Here is a 20064-nt window from a genome sequence, read left to right as displayed (position 1 = left end):
CGTTTGATTTCATAAACAAAAAAATAACTTTCTTTTTTTTTTACTTTAGATGGATGAAGGAAATGGAACTTCTGCAGATGGTGAGAAACTGATCAGATTTGACATTTATTGAAATGGACTCATTGAAATTGATTGTCTTATTTGAGGTCTGCCCTATATTGTTGCTGTAGATGGTCAGGGTCCATCAGGCAGTAAACCTTCTGCCTCGACCAGCCTCATCCATGAGAATGACCTGGCCGTGTCCTACAGCGACCTGGATAAACTATTCAACTCCGATGAAGATGAGCTAGCGGTAAGCTAAGTTTGGTCAAAGCTGCACTTGTTAAAACGCTGATGAGAAAAAATTGTTGAAGATTGTTTTTGTCCTTCTCAGCCTGGACCCAGAAGAACTGAAGATGCTACAGATGTTGTCTGTAGACCCCCCCTGCCAGATCAACCGACCATCATAAGTAAGGAGCACCGGTAGCTTACATGTATTCTGACATTTACGTCATCTTTTTGTAACGCTGTGCGACTTTCCTAGGCACAGTAGACCTGCACACGATGTTTCCCACCCCGCCCTCCCTGGACCAGCAGGGATACTCCCCCATGAACTCTGGGAGCCAGAATAGTCTGGAAACAGGGGCGAGTCTCACCGTGTTGGACATCAGCCAGCTCAACACCCACTTCAGGATGGAGGTGGAGGAGGGTTACTGCAGCCCAAAGCCATGTGAACTAAAGGTGGGACATGTGATGCCATTGGCAAGAAGAGAAAAGGCACCAAAGGTTTTCTTTCTCCAGTTGAATTAATCCACTGATTTATCTGCTTTCAGGACTTCTCCTTTGTGTACAAGCCAGCAATTAGTCAGTCCATCATCGGTTCAACTATGTACGCCCCCTTAAAAACACTACCCAGCCAGTGTCTGTCACCCATCAAACTGCCAGAGGACTGCATGTACACACCGAGCTGGACCATGGGCAAAGTGGAGCTGATGACCAGCGTCAGCCTCCTCACCAAAGACAGGTAGATGTGTAATTACTGCTGATTGTTGCACAATTTGGTCCCTGATTGGGATTTTAAAGTGTTTCTGCGTGAGCTGGCCTGTCCACTGGATGTATAAGTAGCGCGCAACGTAAAAGTCGCTTTTTTCCACGAGCTCAGCGGCACGACCCTTCCCACTGGGAGTGTTTCAGATGCAAATCGCCAGCAGCTCATCCCACAAGGCCACGAAATCACAGGAAGATTGCGAGATCACGCGTGATTTCAGTAATTCACGTGATAACAAGCAAATAGAAAGACAGGCGCATGTATTGAAAAGGGTCTGTGGTCTTTTTTCAATTCTTTTAACTCGGACACTGAGGTTTCAAAGGTAGAGGCAATTTTTTAAGTAATTGGAAATCTGCAGTGTCTTTTATTTTGAAAGTTTTCAGGTGTTTTACACTGATATTGTGTTTTGCTTCCTGTCTGGTCCGATCTGAACTGCTGAGCTTGATGCGTTCTGGAAGCGTAGCGCCCGAAAATTTAACCTGGAAGAGTAAATTTAGTGTAGCAATACGTCTGCATGCTTCAAGGACGCCAAAACACACCACCTTGCAGCCGGTGGAAACTCCCGCACTGGCTTTAGCGGTGGCTAATTGCTGAGTACTACGCTTCAGGTCCGGTGGAAAGGCTCAGTAAAAGTAAATAAATATAATTATTACCATATTCTGAGAAATAGATGGTGTCCTTCAGGATTGATGAGCTAACAGCTAGAAAGAGCACAGCCTATGAAATCTTTTAGGATAGCAGCTTTTGGCTGTTCTCTGACTACCTGTTAGCTTATCAGTCCTGTTGAACTAAAATTCTCAATGAACAGAGGTGGTTCGGGGAGCTACCTACAGCAGGTTTGATGTTCGTTATTTAAATCCTTTGTCCAACAAATCCCTTTTAATAAAGTTATATCAAACCTGACCAGAGTCTGAACGGTCGTTAAACTAGCAGAAAACTCTTAAGCTTGTGTTTGTTTATCCTGTGAACTCGGAGCTTTAATCCTGATAATTGTTTGTCCTTGTTCAGCAGTAATGTCCCCAGTGTTGAGCCAGACTACAACCAGACCCACACCCCTCAAACCCAAACACCCTTCCACACCGGCAGCGCTCCGCCCAGCAACAGCGGCCCTGGCATTCTGCCTTCCCCGGCTACACCGCGCTTCTCTGTGCCCACGCCTCGCACGCCACGCACTCCACGAACGCCCCGCGGTCCGTCCAGCGTCCAGGGCTCCCTAAAGTATGACAACTCTGACCTTTACTCGCCGGCGTCCACGCCTTCTACCTGTCGACCCCTCAGCTCGGTGGAGCCGGCCACCGTGCCCTCCATCCCCGAGGCCCACAGCCTCTACGTCACCCTGATCCTCTCCGAGTCGGTCATGAACCTCTTCAAGGACTGCAACTTTGACAGCTGTTGCGTGTGCGTCTGCAACATGAACATCCGAGGGGCGGATGTAGGCGTGTACCTGAAGGACAACGGCGAGGCCCAGTATTCGTGCGCTTGTGGCTTCAGCGCCGTAACCAACCGGCGCTTCGGCCAGTCGGCCGGGCTGTTTCTGGAGGACGAGCTGGACGTGGTAGGACGCGGTTCAGATGCCAGCCGGGACACCGAGCGGTGTTTCGAGGACCTGAGAAGCAGCTTGAAGGAGAAACCTCCAGATGAGTTGATCCTGCTGCTCCAGGACCAGTGCTCCAACCCACTGGCACCACTGGCTGGTGTGGAGTACTCTAAACAGGGCTCCGCTCCCAGCTCGTTCCTGAGGGTCGAAGAGAGAGACTGTTATAACGACTGCTACATGGCTCTGGAGCACGGCAGGCAGTTCATGGACAACATGTCAGGAGGAAAAGTGGACGAAACACTAGTGAAAAGCACCAGCCTTCATCAGTGGCCAAAATGTAAATGTATGTATCTGATTTCTGCACATTTTACTTCTATTTTCTTTTGATGTAAAGTACAACACTTGTGTCCCTCTCTTCTGTCCTGCAGCAGCAGACATGAGCAAGCTCTTCTCTCAGGATGTCCTGCGGGTGTTGCTGTCTCTGCAGCCCGTCCTGCAGGACACCATTCAGAAGAAGAGGAGTGTGCGGTCCTGGGGGGTTCAGGGACCCCTCACCTGGCAGCAGTTCCACAAAATGGCTGGAAGGGGCTCATATGGTAACGTTCCTCTCAGGGATTCACTTTTACGACGAGGAATCGGTTTTCCTAAATCCAAACAATCTTATTTTACTACAGGAACGGATGAGTCTCCAGAACCTCTGCCCATCCCGACCTTTTTGGTTGGTTACGAATACGATTTTGTCGTGCTGTCTCCTTTCGGGTTGCCGTACTGGGAGAAGCTGCTCCTAGATCCTTTTGGTTCCCAGAGGGATGTGGGATATGTGGTCATCTGCCCAGAAAACGAGGCCCTACTCCGCGGAGCCAAGACCTTTTTCAAAGATCTGAGTGTCATGTATGAGGTGTGTAGCTGTAGCGCTTCAGAAAACTCATTTTTCCTGCACGGACATGCCCACACACACACACACACACACGCACGCAGCTTTGAGGTCCTTAAAAAGTGACTCACTGTTTGCTCATTGCATTTACTATCATTCTCTCAACAGGCTTGCCAGCTGGGGCAGCACAGGCCCATCTGCAAGAGTCACCCAGAGGGTATTCTGACGGTCGGTGCCACAGAAGGCAGGAGCATGACGGAGCAGCCTCTCAGCGACTGGTTTCTCAAGATGGCTGCTAGAGAAGGAAGTAATGAAGCCTTCAACAAGCTCAAACTCTTTGCTCAAGTGTGTCGTTATGATCTAGGTAAAACCTCCCCTCACGATGCAAAACCCCTAAATTAATCAGGTATTTATTTTTTTTGATCAGATAAATGAAAGTTTTTTGTTTTCAGCGTCAAATTTGGCCGAGCTTCCTTTGGACAGTTCCCTTTTGGCCCAACGTAATCCCACCGCGGCCACCTCCCCTTCGTCCTCCCAGACCAACTCTTCCAGCATCTCCTCAGGACTCCAGAGCACCAACACCACCAGCGCCGGAGCGGCTCAGCCCGTCCAGGTCAACAGCACCCCTCCTTCCTCCTCGTCAGCCTCCCAGAGCATCGGGGGGATGGCGTCAGGCAAGCCCAGCTCCTACCTGCCGTTCGGGTCAGCGGGCTTGCAGGGAGGTGCTACTCAGAACGGACCTCAGTTGAATTCCCATGGTTCGGGGGGACTCGCAGAAAACGGGTCCAGTCAGCCTCAAGGTCCCACAGAAACCCCAGAGAGGTGAGGCACCTCTACTTTGATAGCATTCATGTTAATTAAGTGTCTGAAGACCACACAGAGACCCTTTATTTGTTTTGTCATGACCCACGTTGGGGTTCGGAGCCCAGTGGTGCAAACCATAAAGAGCTAGATGTTTAACTTCTGATGAATGAAGCTCATCTTTACAAGAATTCTTGCTTTTTCTTTTGCAATCATGCTTGTTGTTGGTGATCATGAAGGGTGTGGGTGGGCGTGGCCAGCTCCCGCATGTTTTCTTAGAACATGCAGCCTTGACTACGGCAATGCCCTACTAACTGGTTTTCCAGCCTGTACTGTGAGACCTCTTCAGATGGTCCTGAATGCAGCAGCGCATCTGGTCTTCAATCAGCCTAAAAGAGCGCACGTCTCCCTTCTGTTCATTGAACTCCATCGGCTACCGCTAGCTGCACACATCAAATTCTAATCGCTAGCACTAGCATACAAAGTCCTGTATGGTACAGCTCCTGTCTACCTGAATCCTCTTGCAAAGGCCCGGTCGCTCCGGTCATCATAGGATCGTCGGGTAGCAGCGCCTACACCACGCTCAGGACTCTTTTCACGTATCATTCCACAGATGTGGAATGACCTACCAAGCACTACCAGAACAGGGGCATACTCGTCGATTTTCAAGAAACTCCTGAAGACCCTGCTCTTGAAGCTTGGTTTATGCTCGACGCATTTACTTTCCGCTTGGTGATGCGGCTCGCGGATGGAACTCGCTTCACAACTTGCAGCGTTTATGGTTCATGCGGCTTGTCTCTGCGGTGAGCCAATATTCTCCCAGACTGTAGGGGGCAGCAGCATGGAGCTCTACGGCATGCATCCAACACCACACCATAGTAGAAGTAAAAATTACTGTTTACAACATGGCATTCCAGCATTTTTTAACAGCGTCCTCGTCTTTTCCGACAGTGCGAGCTATTTCTCTCCAAGAATTATTAACAACATGTTGATCACGGTGATCTCTGAGAGCTGAATCATACAAATGTCTGTATTTACGAACCTCTGCCATACTAGTTCTTGCTAGTCCGCCATGTTTTTCCGCGTCCGACTGTCCGCGTGGTTAGAAATTTTCCTAGGTGTGCGGTGCGGAAAGTTTGGGCCGTGCGGAGGCGCGGTGGAGGGACGTGGTTGTTAAAATGATGCAATTTTGCCGCGCGGAGCCGTGCGAACCTCGCGGACGCGTCAAGCATAAACCAAGCTTTAGAGAGCATTTTCTAAACTAGCACCCTCCCAGCACCTGTCCCCCACTCTACTGCACACTCCATATTCGCTTCCCTCCCTGATTGATTATTGCTGCCTCACTGCCGCCTAGGATTGACTGAATAGTTTTTGTTAGCCTTAAGCTCCTGAGACCCTGTGTCCACATTGGCGTCTTTCACTGAAAGACTTTATTCTCTTCAAACTAGACCTTATTTTTTTATTATTTAGAAACATTTAATATCGAATTTAGGTAAAAACATCTCTTTTCAGTTTTTTCTAGAAAACCTGTTGATTTTTATTTAATTTTATTTTCCATCGCACCAAATACAAATTCGGGTCTCAGGAGGTTAAGAGCAACCTGATGGCTTGATCATCACCTGTAAGTCGCTTTGGACAAAAGCGTCTGCTAAATACATAAACATAAAGTGACAGAGCCCTGAAATGGCTCGTTCTGGAAGGTACTGAAAATGTCAAGAATAAAGATGCTGAAATCTCTTTATGTGAGAAGGATTTAGTGTAAAAAGACTTCGTAAATGTTTATCAACCATAGAATTATTATAACTTAAAGGTGTGGTTAACTGAAAAACATTTTTAATTATTGTTTCTGCTTATTATCGCTCACTGGGTTTTTCGTGCAGGCTGAACATGAAAAGAGCCTTCTGCACTTATCTCCTGCGTTAGCTTCTGATAGAAAATAGATGATGAAATGCTGGGATGTGAAAATCCTCATATACGTATGTCACACTGTTACACCCGTCGTTCATCTTGGTTCGCGCCCAACCACAGGAAGGCATTTCTAAGGTTTTTTGCAGCGAGAAGAGAAAGCAGAGATTGTCTTGGTGATGGTGACTTTGCCACATAGCTGAATGTGTTCTGTTAGCGAATCGGAAGCAAGATGTGTGCTTGTCATTAATAATAATGAGTAATCCTGCTGTTTTCAGCCAGTCACTGCACTAGCAAACTTCTGCATCTCAGGAGCATCAATGCCTTTTTTATGACTCGTAAGGCATTGATTTACACTAGAGAACACTGCTAATGTATCGAATAAATGAGTAAACCACACCTTTAAGAAATAATTTCATATCCCCCTTCAAAGTGACCTTGAGCCATTGTTGATGGCTAAATTAGAGCACACTGCTGCTCGTTAAAAAACACAGCAGGATTTAATTTTTGCTATAAAATTCACTCTGTTCAGTCAGCATATTTATTCGACCCATATGATTGGATGTTTTATTGAGACACTGACTAATCTGTTTTTATTAACAGCACAATGGAAAGAGACAAAGTGGGCAAGCCAACAGACGGGGAGTCGCACGCCGTTTCCTACCCACCCGCCATAGTGGTTTACATCGTGGACCCTTTCAGCTACGAAGACGCAGACAGAGAGATTCACTCCAGCACGTTCACATTCGGCCTGCTGCGCTGCTACATGGAGATGCTCCCGTTCCTACCCGCTCACATCAGGAACGCCGTCTCAGTGCAGGTACTGTCTGTTACCTGTAATGGAGCCAGTTTCCAGCGGCTCAGGGGAGGGTTTGGAGAAGCAGGGGAATCATTAGCGGAGACTAATGAAGATGAAAACTGCCACACTGGTTATGCAGCAACTCAGGATTGCATCAACAGACCAAAGGGAGTTTTCAAACACAAGTGGTGTGAATACATGAGCAGCTTCAGGGTCGGTTCAACAGTGAAACGTCGTTCAGCAGCTCCGCTATTTTCAACAATTTATAAAATTCTGAGTTTAATTAGGTCTTAAAGTTGGATAAAAACAACATAGGATGATGATGTCATTCAATTCAACTCCACCAAAGCAAAAAAATGAATAAAAAAAAGGCCCCAGTGACCTCACAGGAATTAAAAGCTTTCAGTAACCAGCAGGTGCTGCTAATCAAAACACATTTCATCATCTAGTTTGAGCACCTTATAAGGAAGAATTGTGACAAAAATAACTTTATATAAACCCTCAAATGGACACATGTAAAACTTCATGTGAAAAAAAGTTCAGAGAGAAAATTCACATTTTGTTGCATATTTTTGTCTAGTTGTTGACTGGCAGCCCAGTGAGATAGTGTCGTCGTCTTCCTCCGCTTATCCGGGTCCGGGTCACGGGGGCAGCATCCTAACTAGGGAGCTCCAGACCATCCTCTCCCCGGCCACCTCCACCAGCTCCTCCGGCAGGACCCCAAGGCATTCCCGGACCAGATTGGAGATGTAACTTCTCCAACGTGTCCTGGGTCGACCCGGGGGCCTCCTGCCGGCAGGACATGCCCGAAACACCTCCCCAGGAAGGCGTCCAGGAGGCATCCTGACCAGATGCCTAAACCACCTCAACTGACTTCTTTCGATCCGGAGGAGCAGCGGTTCTACTCCGAGTCCCTCCCGAATGTCCGAGCTCCTCACCCTATCTCTAAGGCTGAGCCCGGCCACCCTACAGAGGAAACTCATTTCGGCCGCTTGTATTCGTGATCTTGTTCTTTCGGTCATTACCCAAAGCTCATGACCATAGGTGAGGATTGGGACGTAGATCGACCGGTAAATCGAGAGCCTGGCTTTCTGGCTCAGCTCCCTCTTCGCCATGTCAGATCGGCTCAGCGTCCGCATCACTGCAGATGCCGAACCAATCCGCCTGTCGATCTCCCGATCCCTCCTACCCTCACTCGTGAACAAGACCCCGAGATACTTAAACTCCTCCGCTTGAGGTAGGACCTCGCCCCCGACCCGGAGTTTGCAAGCCACCCTTTTCCGGTCGAGAACCATGGTCTCAGATTTGGAGGTGCTGATCCTCATCCCAGCCGCTTCACACTCGGCCGTGAACCTACCCAGCAAGAGCTGAAGGTCAGAGCTGGATGAAGCTAGGAGGACCACATCATCCGCAAAAAGCAGAGACGAGATTCTCCTGCCATCAAACTCGACACACTCCACGCCACGGCTGCGCCTAGAAATTCTGTCCATAAAGGTAATGAACAGAACCGGTGACAAAGCGCAGCCCTGGCGGAGTCCAGCCCTCACCGGGAACAGGTCCGACTTACTACCGGCTATGCGGACCAAACTCACGCTCCTCTGGTAAAGGGACTGAATGGCCCTTAACAGAAAGCCACCCACCCCATACTCCTGGAGCGTCCCCCACAGGGTGCCCCTGGGGACACGGTCATAAGCCTTCTCCAAATCCACAAAACACATGTGGATTGGTTGGGCAAACTCCCATGCCCCCTTCATCACCCTTGCAAGGGTATAGTAGAGCTGGTCCACAGTTCCACGGCCAGGACGAAAACCACATTGCTCCTCCTCATTCTGAGATTCAACTATCAATTGGACCCTCCTCTCCAGTACCTTGGAGTAGACCTTTCCAGGGAGGCTGAGGAGTGTGATCCCCCTATAGTTGGAACACACCCTCAGTTCACCCTTCTTAAAGATGAGGACCACCACCCCGATCTGCCACTCCACAGGAACTGCCCTCGATGACCACGCAATGTTGCAGAGACGTGTCAACCATGACAGCCCTACAACATCCATAGCCTTGAGATACCCAGGATGGACCTCGTACGCCCCCGGGGCTCCGCCGCTGTGTAGTTGTTTGACTACCTCAGCAACTTCTGCCCCCGAGATTGGACAGTCCATCCCCAGGTTTCCCGGCTCTGGTTCCTCCTCGGAATGTGCGTAGGTGGGATTGAGGAGCTCCTCAAAGTATTCCTTCCACCATCCGACTAAAGCCCCAGTTGACGTCAGCAGCTCCCCATCCCCACTGTAAACAGTGTGAGCGAGTTGCTACCTTCCTCTCCTGAGGCGCCGGACAGTTTGCCAGAACCTCTTTAGAGCCGATCGATAGTCTTTCTCCACGGCCTCACAAAACTCCTCCCACGCCCGAGATTTTGCCTCGGCAACTGCCACTGCTGCACCCCGCTTGGCTATCCGGTACCTGTCTGCTGCCTCCGGAGACCCACAGACCAGCCACGCCCTGTAGGCCTCCTTCTTCAGCCTGACGGCTCCCCGAACCTCTGGTGTCCACCAGCGGGTACGGGGGTTGCCACCACGACTGGCACAGGCCACCTTGCGGCCACAGCTAGCAACAGCCGCCTCAACAATCGCAGAGTGGAACAAGGCCCACTCGGAGTCAATGTCCCCCACTGCTCTCAGGATGCGGTCAAAGCTCTGCCGGAGGTCGGAGTTGAAGACCATCTTGACAGGTTCTTCTGCCAGGCGTTCCCAGCAGACCCTCACTATGCGTTTGGGTCTGCCAGGTCTACACGGGATCTTCCCCTGCCATCTGATCCAACTCACCACCAGGTGGTGATCAGTTGACAGCTCCACTCCTCTCTTCACTCGGGTGTCCAAAGCTTACGGCCGCAGGTCAAGTGATACGACTACAAAGTCTATCATCGACCTGCGACCTAGGCTGCCCTGGTACCAAGTGTACTGATGGGCATCCTTATGTTCGAACATGGTGTTCGTTATGGCCAAACTGCGGCTTGCACAGAAGTCCAATAACGAAACACCACTCGAGTTAAGATCAGGTGGGCCGTTCCTCCCAATCACACCCCTCCAGGTCAAGCTGTCATTGCCCACGTGAGCATTGAAGTCCCCCAGCAGGACAATGGAGTCCCCTGATGGAGCACTATCTAGCACTCGTCCCAGGGACTCCAAAAAGCGTGGGTACTCTGAACTGATATTTGACCCATAAGCACAAACAACAGTCAGGACCCGTTCCCCGACCCGAAGGCGCAAGGAAGCTACCCTCTCATCCCCCGGGGTAAACCCCAACACACAGGCAGAGAGTCTTGGGGCTAACCAAAAGCCAACCCCAGCGCTCCGCCTCTCACCCGGAGCAACTCCAGCAAAGGAGAGTGTCCAACCCCTCTCAAGGACTTGGGTTCCAGAGCCAGTGCTATGTGTCGAGGTGAGTCCGACTATATCTAGCCGGTACCGCTCAACCTCTGCCACAAGCTCCGGCTCCTTCCCCGCCAGCGAGGTGACGTTCCATGTCCCACAAACCAGTTTTCTTGTCCGGGGATCGGACCGCCAAGGCTCCCGCCTTGGTCTGCCACCCGATCCACACTGCACCGGACCCTTCATGTTCCTCCTGCGGGTGGTGGGTCCACAGTTGGATGAGCCCATGGATCCAGTTTGGGCTGGGCCCGGCCGGGCCCCATGGGCAAAAGCCCGGCCACCAGGCGCTCGCTCACGGGCCCCAACCCCAGGCCTGGCTCCAGGGTGGGACCCCAGTAACCCTCCGGGCCGGGTACTCCGACTCTTTGACTTTACCTCCATGAAAGATCCTGTGAACCGTTCTTTGTCTCACCCTTCACCTAAGACCAATTTTTCATGGGAGCCCCTACCAGGTGCACAAAGTGCCCCAGAACATAGCTCCTAGGATCATTAGGGCACTCAAACTCCTCCACCACGATAAGGTCACGGTTCAAGGAGGAGCACATTTTGTTGCATATTTTTGTCTCTAGTTGACCGGCAGCCCAGTGAGATAGTGGCTCAGTCAAACTGTTTCATTAGAAAAAGAACAGCTGGGAGTGCTTAAACGTGAAAACACATCTTATAGGAACACCTGATTCCAGCTCTGAAGCGTGGCGGTGAAAGGATAATGATAAGTTCTGTTTAGCAGCTGCAGAATTTTTGTATTTTTGCTCTGAAGTGTCCCAGAGGCTCACGTCAACGTGCTTCTGTTAGTCACGAGCACAGAACAACAGAACTTAGCCTAGGAAGGTTTTCTCAGACAAACTGACATGTACAACACAAATCTTCGATTATTCTTCAGGCAGCTCGAGTTTGAGAACCAAATCTGACATTAGGGTGTGGAATAAACTCTTGTGGTTCTTTTCATTTCTAGATCGTTCCTTGCCAGTATCTGCTGCAGCCGGTGCACAGCGCCGAGCGCCACGCCTACAGCCAGCACCTGAAGTCTCTGGCCTTTTCCGTGTACACTCAGTGTCGTCGTCCCCTTCCCAACTCCACCAACTTCAAGACTTTGACGGGCTTCGGGCCTGGGCTCGCCATCGACATGGCCCTCAAGAACCCAGAGGTGAGCCCTGGTCTCGGGCGCTCGGAGCTTGCCGGCTGAGCCTGACGTAGTGTCGTTGTTGGAACTCATCTTTTCTCTTGTGCAGCGGCCGGAGTGCCTGCGTCTGTACACGCCACCCTTCATCCTGGCTCCAGTGAAAGACAAGCAGACTGAGCTCGGGGAGACGTTTGGCGAGGCGTCGCAGAAGTACAACATCCTGTTTGTGGGCTACTGCCTCTCTCACGACCAGCGCTGGCTGCTGGCGTCCTGCACCGACCAGCACGGGGAGCTGCTGGAGTCCTGCATCATCAGTATTGATGTACCGAACAGGTGTGTGGATCCTCTCACACTAAACACACGCCTCAGAGCTACCGGATTACCGGCTCGGTTAATAACAACTCCATCTTTATTTACTGTGTTATTACAGGGCTCGCAGGAAAAAGGGCTCAGCCAGGCGACTGGGTTTACAGAAGCTGTGGGACTGGTGCGTGGGTCTGGTTCAGTTGACGTCACTGCCCTGGAGGGTGGTGATCGGGCGGCTCGGACGGATGGGCCACGGCGAGCTGAGAGGTATGCCATCATGAGGGGTTAGCTTGTTTACAAAGAGGGTCAAACCAGTGCTGATGTGCTGGTTTGTTGTTTCAGACTGGAGCATTCTGCTGAGCAGGAGGAACCTACAGTCCCTCAGTAAGCGTCTGAAGGAGACCTGTAGGATGTGTGGCATCTCTGCTTCTGACACACCCAGCATCCTCAGCGCTTGTCTGGTTGCCATGGAGCCACAGGGTTCCTTTGTGATCATGCCAGGTAAAAATCAGTTTTGAGTCTGGGGTTTTTATTTAAAAATGTAAAAACCTCTAAATTAGATGCGTTTGCATCTTCAGACTCCGTTTCCACGGGTTCGGTGTTCGGTCGCAGCACCACCCTCAACATGCAGACGTCCCAGCTGAGCACACCTCAGGATACATCCTGCACACACATCCTGGTGTTCCCCACCTCAGCTGTGGTCCAGGTCAACACTAACACCTCCGAGCCCATCGACATCAGCTTCAACCCCATAAACCCCGGTAACGTGCCTTCATCACCAAACCTCCCGGTCATCCTCCAGAGACTCCAAATCCTAAACCGTTCTCTTCTTCCGTAGATGGATCTGACGGGATGGGAATCTTTGACCTTTTTGATAACGACATGGATCACGACATGGTGGATCCAGACCTGATCAACATCCTGCCCAACTCCCCCACAACCTCTCCGGGTCACTCTCCCGGTTCTCACTATCATCAGGGAGGAGATGGAAGCAAGGTGTGTCAAAACAAAATTCATCTTTAGGTTACTTAGAAAAACCATTTTTGTTTATTTATTTAGTGAATTTTTTTCTCATGTTCTGCTTGTTTTTGGTGTTCAGGGTCCGAGCGCCGACCGGATGGAGTCCCACGAGGAGGCTCTGAACATCCTGCAGCAGCCGATGGCTTTGGGTTACTTCATCTCCACCGCCAAGGCTGGTCCACTGCCTGACTGGTTCTGGTCGGCTTGTCCCCAGGCCCAGAACCAGTGTCCGCTCTTCCTCAAGGTAAAAACACTCTTCTGGCCACAGCTCTGTGTGCTTTAAAAAAAAATTATATTAAACTCATAATTTTGGAAATTTGCAGGTGAAGCGTGCCTAAACCTGCTCATTTGGCTCAGTCAGATAATCCTATATTGCGTACACACTGATGATTAAACCTTATTATCATCTTTAAAACACTCTCAGTACTTCGAATCAGTTCACGACGCAGTATCTGTGTTTCCCAGGCCTCTCTGCACCTGCACGTGTCTTCAGTCCAATCAGACGAGCTTCTGCACAGTAAACACTCCCACCCGCTGGACTCTAACCACACCTCCGACGTGCTCAGGTAGAAACCAAGTCCACACTCGGGGAGGGTTATTAGTTGTGCTGTGACATGTTTAACATTTCTGTCTCTGCACTAGATTTGTTCTAGAGCAATACAACGCCCTCTCCTGGCTGACGTGCAACCCTGCGACCCAGGACCGGCGCTCCTGCCTGCCTGTTCACTTCGTGGTGCTCACACAGATTTATAACTTTATCATGAACATGCTCTGAACTACGGGCGGCTTCAAACTGATCGGATCGGAGGATTTACTAAGTCAAACTTGTGGATTTTTTTCTTTCCTTGTGCAATGAAGAATTGCAAACATTCGAAAGGAACGCCATCAGAGCGAATGCGGAGGAAGTCTCCAGCCTCATCCTCCTCCCTGGTGTCTATCGCCCAGCGCTGACTGGAAAGTCCCAAATCAATCAATCAGATGCCAAGAATTCATTTCAGCATTTCGGATGATCACGGGACGTTTCGTAAAAGGAGAATAAATTTGTCTTTTTAATGACTGTAGATTGCAATCTATGAAATTTTATCTTATTGAAATGCCTGCATATATTATTTATTGTAAGTTTTTAAATGTGGAATTTTTAATGCTTAATATCTTTTATATATTACAAATCCTAGGGAGTGTGTACATCTCACTGTAAAGGAAAATCGGATTAAAAAGTGTAACTTTTTCTCCAATTAGATCCCAGAGAGAAAAAACAAAACCGTTCAAGTGGATTTTGCTGTAGATTGCTTTTAGAATCTTATTTTTTCAAAGGGTACAGACCTTTTTATTGCCATGCTGTAAAAAAAATGAAGTAAAAGCTGGCCTGGGCATTTGCGTCCCACCCAACGAGTGGCTGAGACTTACCTCTTTGTCTCTCGCACAGTAACTCAGTGAGCTCTGAGGAGGAATTAAAGGTACATTGTCAGATTATATATTTTATATAACAGATTTAGGTAATTGTGTGTGTATATGTGTACATATACTTGTGTGCCGCTACTGATGGTGCAGCTTCTGTTTTAGGAATAAAGTGCGTCTACCTTACTGTCTGTTTTTGCTGACTGTTCTTTGGCCCAGAGTTAGTTTTGCACTTCCTTAAAGAAGCATCAAGTAAAAAAAAAAAAAAAATAGTAAAAACTGGTCGAATCAGCACAGGAATCTATTGGCTGAAGCTTCAAAAGCTGCTTTCTTTACTTTAATGCCACTATTACCTACTAATTGTAAAATGTGCTGAATTGAATCATATTTGATATTTTACTTTGGTCTTTTAAAGATTATTTAACAGTTTGTATCTTTCACCGTTCTTTATTATGCAAAATATTGTCATCAAACTCCACTTCTAGAAAACTATGACCAAATAAACTTCTCTTTTTAAAATACATGTTGATTATTGTAATTTTCTCATCTGTGCTATTTAGTGTGGCTTTTAGATGATTCAAATAGAACTTCATTCATCCATCCAAGGTTCTTCTGGGAAGTTAAGTTTGCAGCAGATGTGCATCAACTGAAAGAAAAAGGTTTCAGGAAGACGTACGGAAATAAAGTTTAATGAAAATTGATTTAGATTTGGGGGGAAAAAAATGGGGAAAATGAATATATTTTGTGTGGATTTACAGCTGACAATGTAATGGCAAAAGTCACATTTCATCATTTTTGTTAGGTCTATTATTTCTTTTGATTAAACTTTTCATGTTTTACCTGCGTTAAAGCTGTTCTAGCAAATTTACTAAACAAGCTAGATTTTGAGCAAAAATATAGTCAAGGAATGCTCACCCCTCCTCTCAGGTATCTTCCCTGAGATGCTTCTGCCAGAACCAGAAAACCTTGATGCCGGACGAAACGAAGTGGCGCTAAACACCGGTCGCTGTTTTCCATGTTTTCAGTCCCTGGATCAACACTGAACTTTTACAACTGATTCGTCTAAAACATCCATTTTGGCAAAGAGCAAATCCAAGGGTCAGGGTTATATTTATAAGGAACAAATGTACCCAGTCAATCAGAAAAGCTAAATCTGAATATTAGTAATGATTTAATTTAATTTAATAATGTCCAAATGTCTTTTGTTGTCCATGACTTCAAATAGTGTTTTTCTTTATGGGACTCGAGTGTTCTGTTGCTAAATACACACGAGTGCGTAACGAATGCAGGATCCAGGGAAGAGCGGTGGTTCGGCGAGACCGACAACTGGATGGTTATTGGCGGAATGCGACAGAACAACTTAATTAATTTTATTTTCTTTTATCTCACAATATATTTATAGCTACACCAAGTTAGAACATTGTGAAGATGCATGAAATAAGTCCAGTGTCCACTTTAGACTGATATCGCAGGTGTTCAAAGAGTAATGTGGCCAAAATAAATATTTTTTATACAACTATATAATGTTCACCCTTCTTCGTGTTAATGATTTGTAGCCTATTTTCAGAAAGCCTGTCAGTAGATTCTACTTTTATTTGCAAAATTTACAAAAGTTGTGACTGATTTATCCATATTTAATCTCAGAGGAGCCAGTTGAGGTGACTCCGGCATCTGGTCAGGATGCCTCCTGGACGCCTCCCTGGTGATGTTTTCTGGGCACGTCCAACCAGGAGGAGGCCTAAAGGAAGACCCAGGACCCGTTGGAGGGACTGTGTCTCTCACCTGGCCAGGGAACACCTGAAATTTCCCCAGAAGAGCTGGCCCAAGTGCCTGGGGAGAGGGAAGTCTGGACCTCTCAACTTAGGCTACTGCCCCCGCGACCCAACTCTGGATAAGCGGAAGAAAATGGATGGGTGGCAGTAAACTCAAATTTCAGATAGTAACCATCACTCTGGCAACAAGCACAGACAAATTTTGACCCTCTGGACTTTGAAAGGCAGTAAATACAACAGAAGTAGCAAACTGCTGCTCCTTGACTTTACTTTTTGTTAATCATTTAAACGTCACCTCTTGCCAGTCCCCAAGAGGTCACCTTTAGACACACTTCTCACATAAACACACCAACTTGGATATCAGGGAGTTAAATCCTCTAAAATTAGATGTATAAGGATTCAGCTCCCCCGTGTGGTTGCTAATAGGTATGACAACTTAACAACAACTTTACACAAGCAGCAGCAAATTCCCTTTTTTATTTAACTGTAATTGCAGCAATTGAGATGCTCCATTAGAAGAAGAAGAAGACATTTTTACACAAGTAAAAATCACAAGGCGCTTTACAAGAACAATAAAAAATGAAAATTTCAGAAAAAAAAGAAGAAAACTGAATAAGTAATGTGGGAACTCCCAAAATACAGAATTTGCAGAAACCCTGGCTGTGAGGCGTCGGACGCGTTTGGGTAAACTCTGGCTTATCACGGGTCGTGTTTTGTGCACCAGTCGAACCGCGTGGCAGCTTCAACCCTGCCCACGCTAACAGGATTTGAATCGTTGGGAGAATGGAATTAGCTAATCAAGGAGAACATGTCATCCTAAAGCCTCATCCAATCAGACTTAAGTTCTGCTTAATGGGATCCAGCTGAAGGGTAGCCCACTTTGCCTGGGGCCACACAGGACAACTGGACCACAGAATCCCAAAGATGGGTTTCAGTTCCAGGAAACCCAAAAACCTCAGAGCTTCGGTGGAAGTTCACGTTGACCTTCTCTGGCAGAAACTACTGATTTATGTCTTATTTAAAAAAAAACATTCATTTGTGCGGTTCTTTGCAAAAACTGTTGTTTTTCAATAGTTTGACATTTGAAACATGAAAATACTGTAGTTGGTGCATCTTTAAATAAATAAGGAGCAAACGTATAAATGCCATAAACATATTTATTTGTTTTTATTTATTTGTTTTTTGTATAATGTTCTTTGTGTGTGTCTTCCTTTGCTGCCGCCATAAGCTGAATCAGAAAGGTTTAGAGGTCTGATTAGATTAGATTAAGCCATTGGGAGTAGTTAATGGTCTTTCCTGGTGTTGATAAGTAACACCGACTAATTGATGTGAGGCAGAACAGCACCTGGTGGCTTCTGCAGAACCGACGCTTCCGCTCACAACAAAACAAAGCATCAGATGTGCCGGAGTGGCTGGGACTTTAAAACAAGGAAGGACGTTTTTTTTTTCTGTGACCCATCGGTGACTCCGGTAAGACTTTCTTTAGGGCTTCTCACTTTGATCCAGATCCCATAAAATATTAAAATTCACTCAGTGTGCAATTTTATCAAGGTTTTAGGGTTCATGCATGTATTAACTAATGCTTTTTAGTAAAAGAAACTGTTAAATTTTAGTAAATGTACATAAAATATCATGTTTAATTAACATATAAAACAGTTAGGCTTTAACTGTTGCTTTTTACATGTTTGTTTCCCTAAAAAAGTGCAAAACTTGAGATTTAAAGTCTATATTTCAATGTCACCTGATGTTTTTTACAGTCATTTATTTTGCAGATATTTATTATGCATCAAATGTAGACAATCAATGTGCTTTAGTTTCGTTAATCACATGATCTATTCTAAATTTAATAAAAGGGATTGTCACTGAATACCTCAATAGGATTAGCATCTGTAATGCAATTTACTGTAACAAGATACTGTGTGGTTTGTTGGATAAAGTTGCCTCTAAATTCATAACAAATAAAAACAAAACCATCAAACTTATTAGAAAAAAATCCGTGTTTCTCCAGTTTCTTATTTACCCACACAGCAATAATTGAATAAATGTGTCAGAAAACAGAAAATTTGCAGGAAAATATAAAAAACACAAGACTGTTAGATTCTGTTCTGTTTATCATTACAAACTTACAGGTTTATGATTTGGGTGTGTCTGACCACAGTGTTGTCTCCATGGAACTGCCACTAAAAGACACATACAGTCATGGACGTAATTTTGGGGGGGACAGGGGGGACATGTCCCCCCCACTTTTTCCAAAGTCAAGTTTTGACCCCTGCACTTTGTACCATCCAAAAACAATATTACGCTATATTAAATTGACACTGGTTGAGCTCTATGACCAAGCGGAAAGCAACCGTTTGTGTTGAAGCCGGTTTCCCCTTAGAACATATTGTAAAGATACCCCCCCCCCCCCCCCGTGCCCCCCCCCCACTTCTAAAGTGAAAATTACGTCCATGCATACAGTGAGCCAAAACGTCAGATCCATTTCAGAAATTTAAAAGTTATAGACCCCATCCGCTTTAATCGGGACATTCAGAATATTCTATCAGTTAAACATCACACGTCAGTAAACGAATCTGTTCACAGTTACAACCTAAACCTCCACAATATTCTTGAATCACATGCACCAATAAAAACAAGGTCAGTTACATTCTCCAGGTCAGCCCCGTGGTATGCAACAGAACTACGCAAAATGAAAACAAATGGCCGTGCCCTGGAGCGTCTGTTTACCTCCAAGGGGGTTGCTTGTTCATAAACTGGCCTACCGGGACCATCAAAGAACATACTCTAGAGCACTCACCGCCGCGAGGTCAAAATATTTTTCACAGAAATTCGTAAACAGTGCTGGAAATTCAAAGCAGCTATTCTACACCATAAATTCACTGCTAAACCCTCCTACAAATCCACATACTGACACTCGCGTAGATAAATGCAATAGGTTCATGGACCTTTTTTTTACCAACAAGGTGGCATCAATCCGATCCTCCATCAGTCGTACAGTTCTGCATCCGTTTGACACCACCCTTCCACATACATTAAATACCTTTTCTGATTTCTCAGCAGCCACCCAGACCGAAGTGGAGAAAACAATAAAAAGCGTGAATACCTCAACCTGCCCCCTTGACCCTCTCCCGACACAACTTTTAAAATCAAATATTACAGTCGTCAGTCCATTAATCACTACAATTATAAACCAGTCATTTCATTCAGGTCAGGTTCCCTCAGCCCTGCAAACTGCAATGATTCGTCCCCGTCTGAAAAAGCCCTCTCTAAACGCTGCTATCTTGTCCCATTACAGACCCATCTCTAACATACCATTCTTAGCTAAAATACTGGAAAAAACTGTAGCACACCAACTCCACAATCATCTCAATACTCATAATCTGTATGAAAAATTCCAGTCCGGTTTCCGTTCAGCCCACAGCACAGAAACTGTCCTGGTCAATGTTATGAATGATTTACTTCTAACTGCGGATCAGGGCTCACCATCTCTTCTCCTCCTACTGGATCTGTCAGCGGCATTTGACACTGTGGACCATACCATCTTACTAAATCGACTCCAGACTGTGGTTGGCCTTTCGGGAACCACACTACATTGGTTCCAGGAGTACCTTACGGGCAGAACGGAATTTGTAGCTTTAGGACAATGTCAGTCATCCCCCCACACTGTAAATTGTGGAGTACCACAGGGGTCAGTTCTTGGGCCAACCCTTTTCTCCATCTACATGCTTCCACTTGGACAAATTTTCCAAAAATACAAAATATCGTTTCACTGTTATGCAGACGACATGAAAATGGACTCCACTACACCTAAAAGTCTTCCATCTGTACTTCAGGTCTGCCTGGAGGAGATGAGGGCATGGATGGCCGCAAATGTTCTTCAACTAAACAGTAATAAAACTGAAGCTATCATTATCGGCACTCCACATCAAACACAGTCTCTCTCCCTTAGCAGTATTTCCATTTTCAGTCATGACATTGCCCTTTCCTCTACTGTAACAAATCTTGGTATCAGACTAGATTCAAATCTTACATTTGACACATACATCCGCCACCTCTGCAAGGTCTCCTTTCTCCACCTCAAAA

At 46.8% G+C, this 20064-nt stretch overlaps 1 protein-coding gene across 2 annotated transcripts in view; it reads left to right on the top strand.

Annotated features, from left to right (window-relative positions):
- The window catches only part of LOC107380075 (mediator of RNA polymerase II transcription subunit 13-like), a 33360-nt gene extending 18964 nt beyond the window's left edge, over positions 1-14396 (top strand). Inside the window, exons 11-30 of one of the 2 annotated variants that reach the window (XM_015951104.3) lie at positions 50-80; positions 171-292; positions 374-449; positions 524-720; positions 813-1003; positions 2039-2907; positions 2993-3160; positions 3239-3462; positions 3607-3802; positions 3891-4260; positions 6748-6964; positions 11318-11509; positions 11595-11818; positions 11916-12058; positions 12134-12292; positions 12370-12552; positions 12630-12787; positions 12891-13055; positions 13277-13377; positions 13454-14396. In XM_015951104.3, coding sequence (XP_015806590.1) covers positions 50-80; positions 171-292; positions 374-449; positions 524-720; positions 813-1003; positions 2039-2907; positions 2993-3160; positions 3239-3462; positions 3607-3802; positions 3891-4260; positions 6748-6964; positions 11318-11509; positions 11595-11818; positions 11916-12058; positions 12134-12292; positions 12370-12552; positions 12630-12787; positions 12891-13055; positions 13277-13377; positions 13454-13586 — 4119 coding nt within the window. In that variant the 3' untranslated portion in view covers positions 13587-14396. Of the gene's footprint in view, positions 1-49; positions 81-170; positions 293-373; positions 450-523; positions 721-812; positions 1004-2035; positions 2908-2992; positions 3161-3238; positions 3463-3606; positions 3803-3890; positions 4261-6747; positions 6965-11317; positions 11510-11594; positions 11819-11915; positions 12059-12133; positions 12293-12369; positions 12553-12629; positions 12788-12890; positions 13056-13276; positions 13378-13453 lie in introns of both variants that reach the window. The other variant, XM_015951103.3, reaches the window with a different exon arrangement.
- The last annotated feature ends 5668 nt before the right edge of the window (positions 14397-20064 follow it).

The sequence above is a fragment of the Nothobranchius furzeri genome, chromosome 13 (assembly GCF_043380555.1).
Source record: "Nothobranchius furzeri strain GRZ-AD chromosome 13, NfurGRZ-RIMD1, whole genome shotgun sequence".
Taxonomy (NCBI): Eukaryota; Metazoa; Chordata; class Actinopteri; order Cyprinodontiformes; family Nothobranchiidae; genus Nothobranchius; species Nothobranchius furzeri.
Note: the sequence above shows the minus strand (reverse complement) of the source record. Positions and strands in the feature narration are given on the sequence as shown.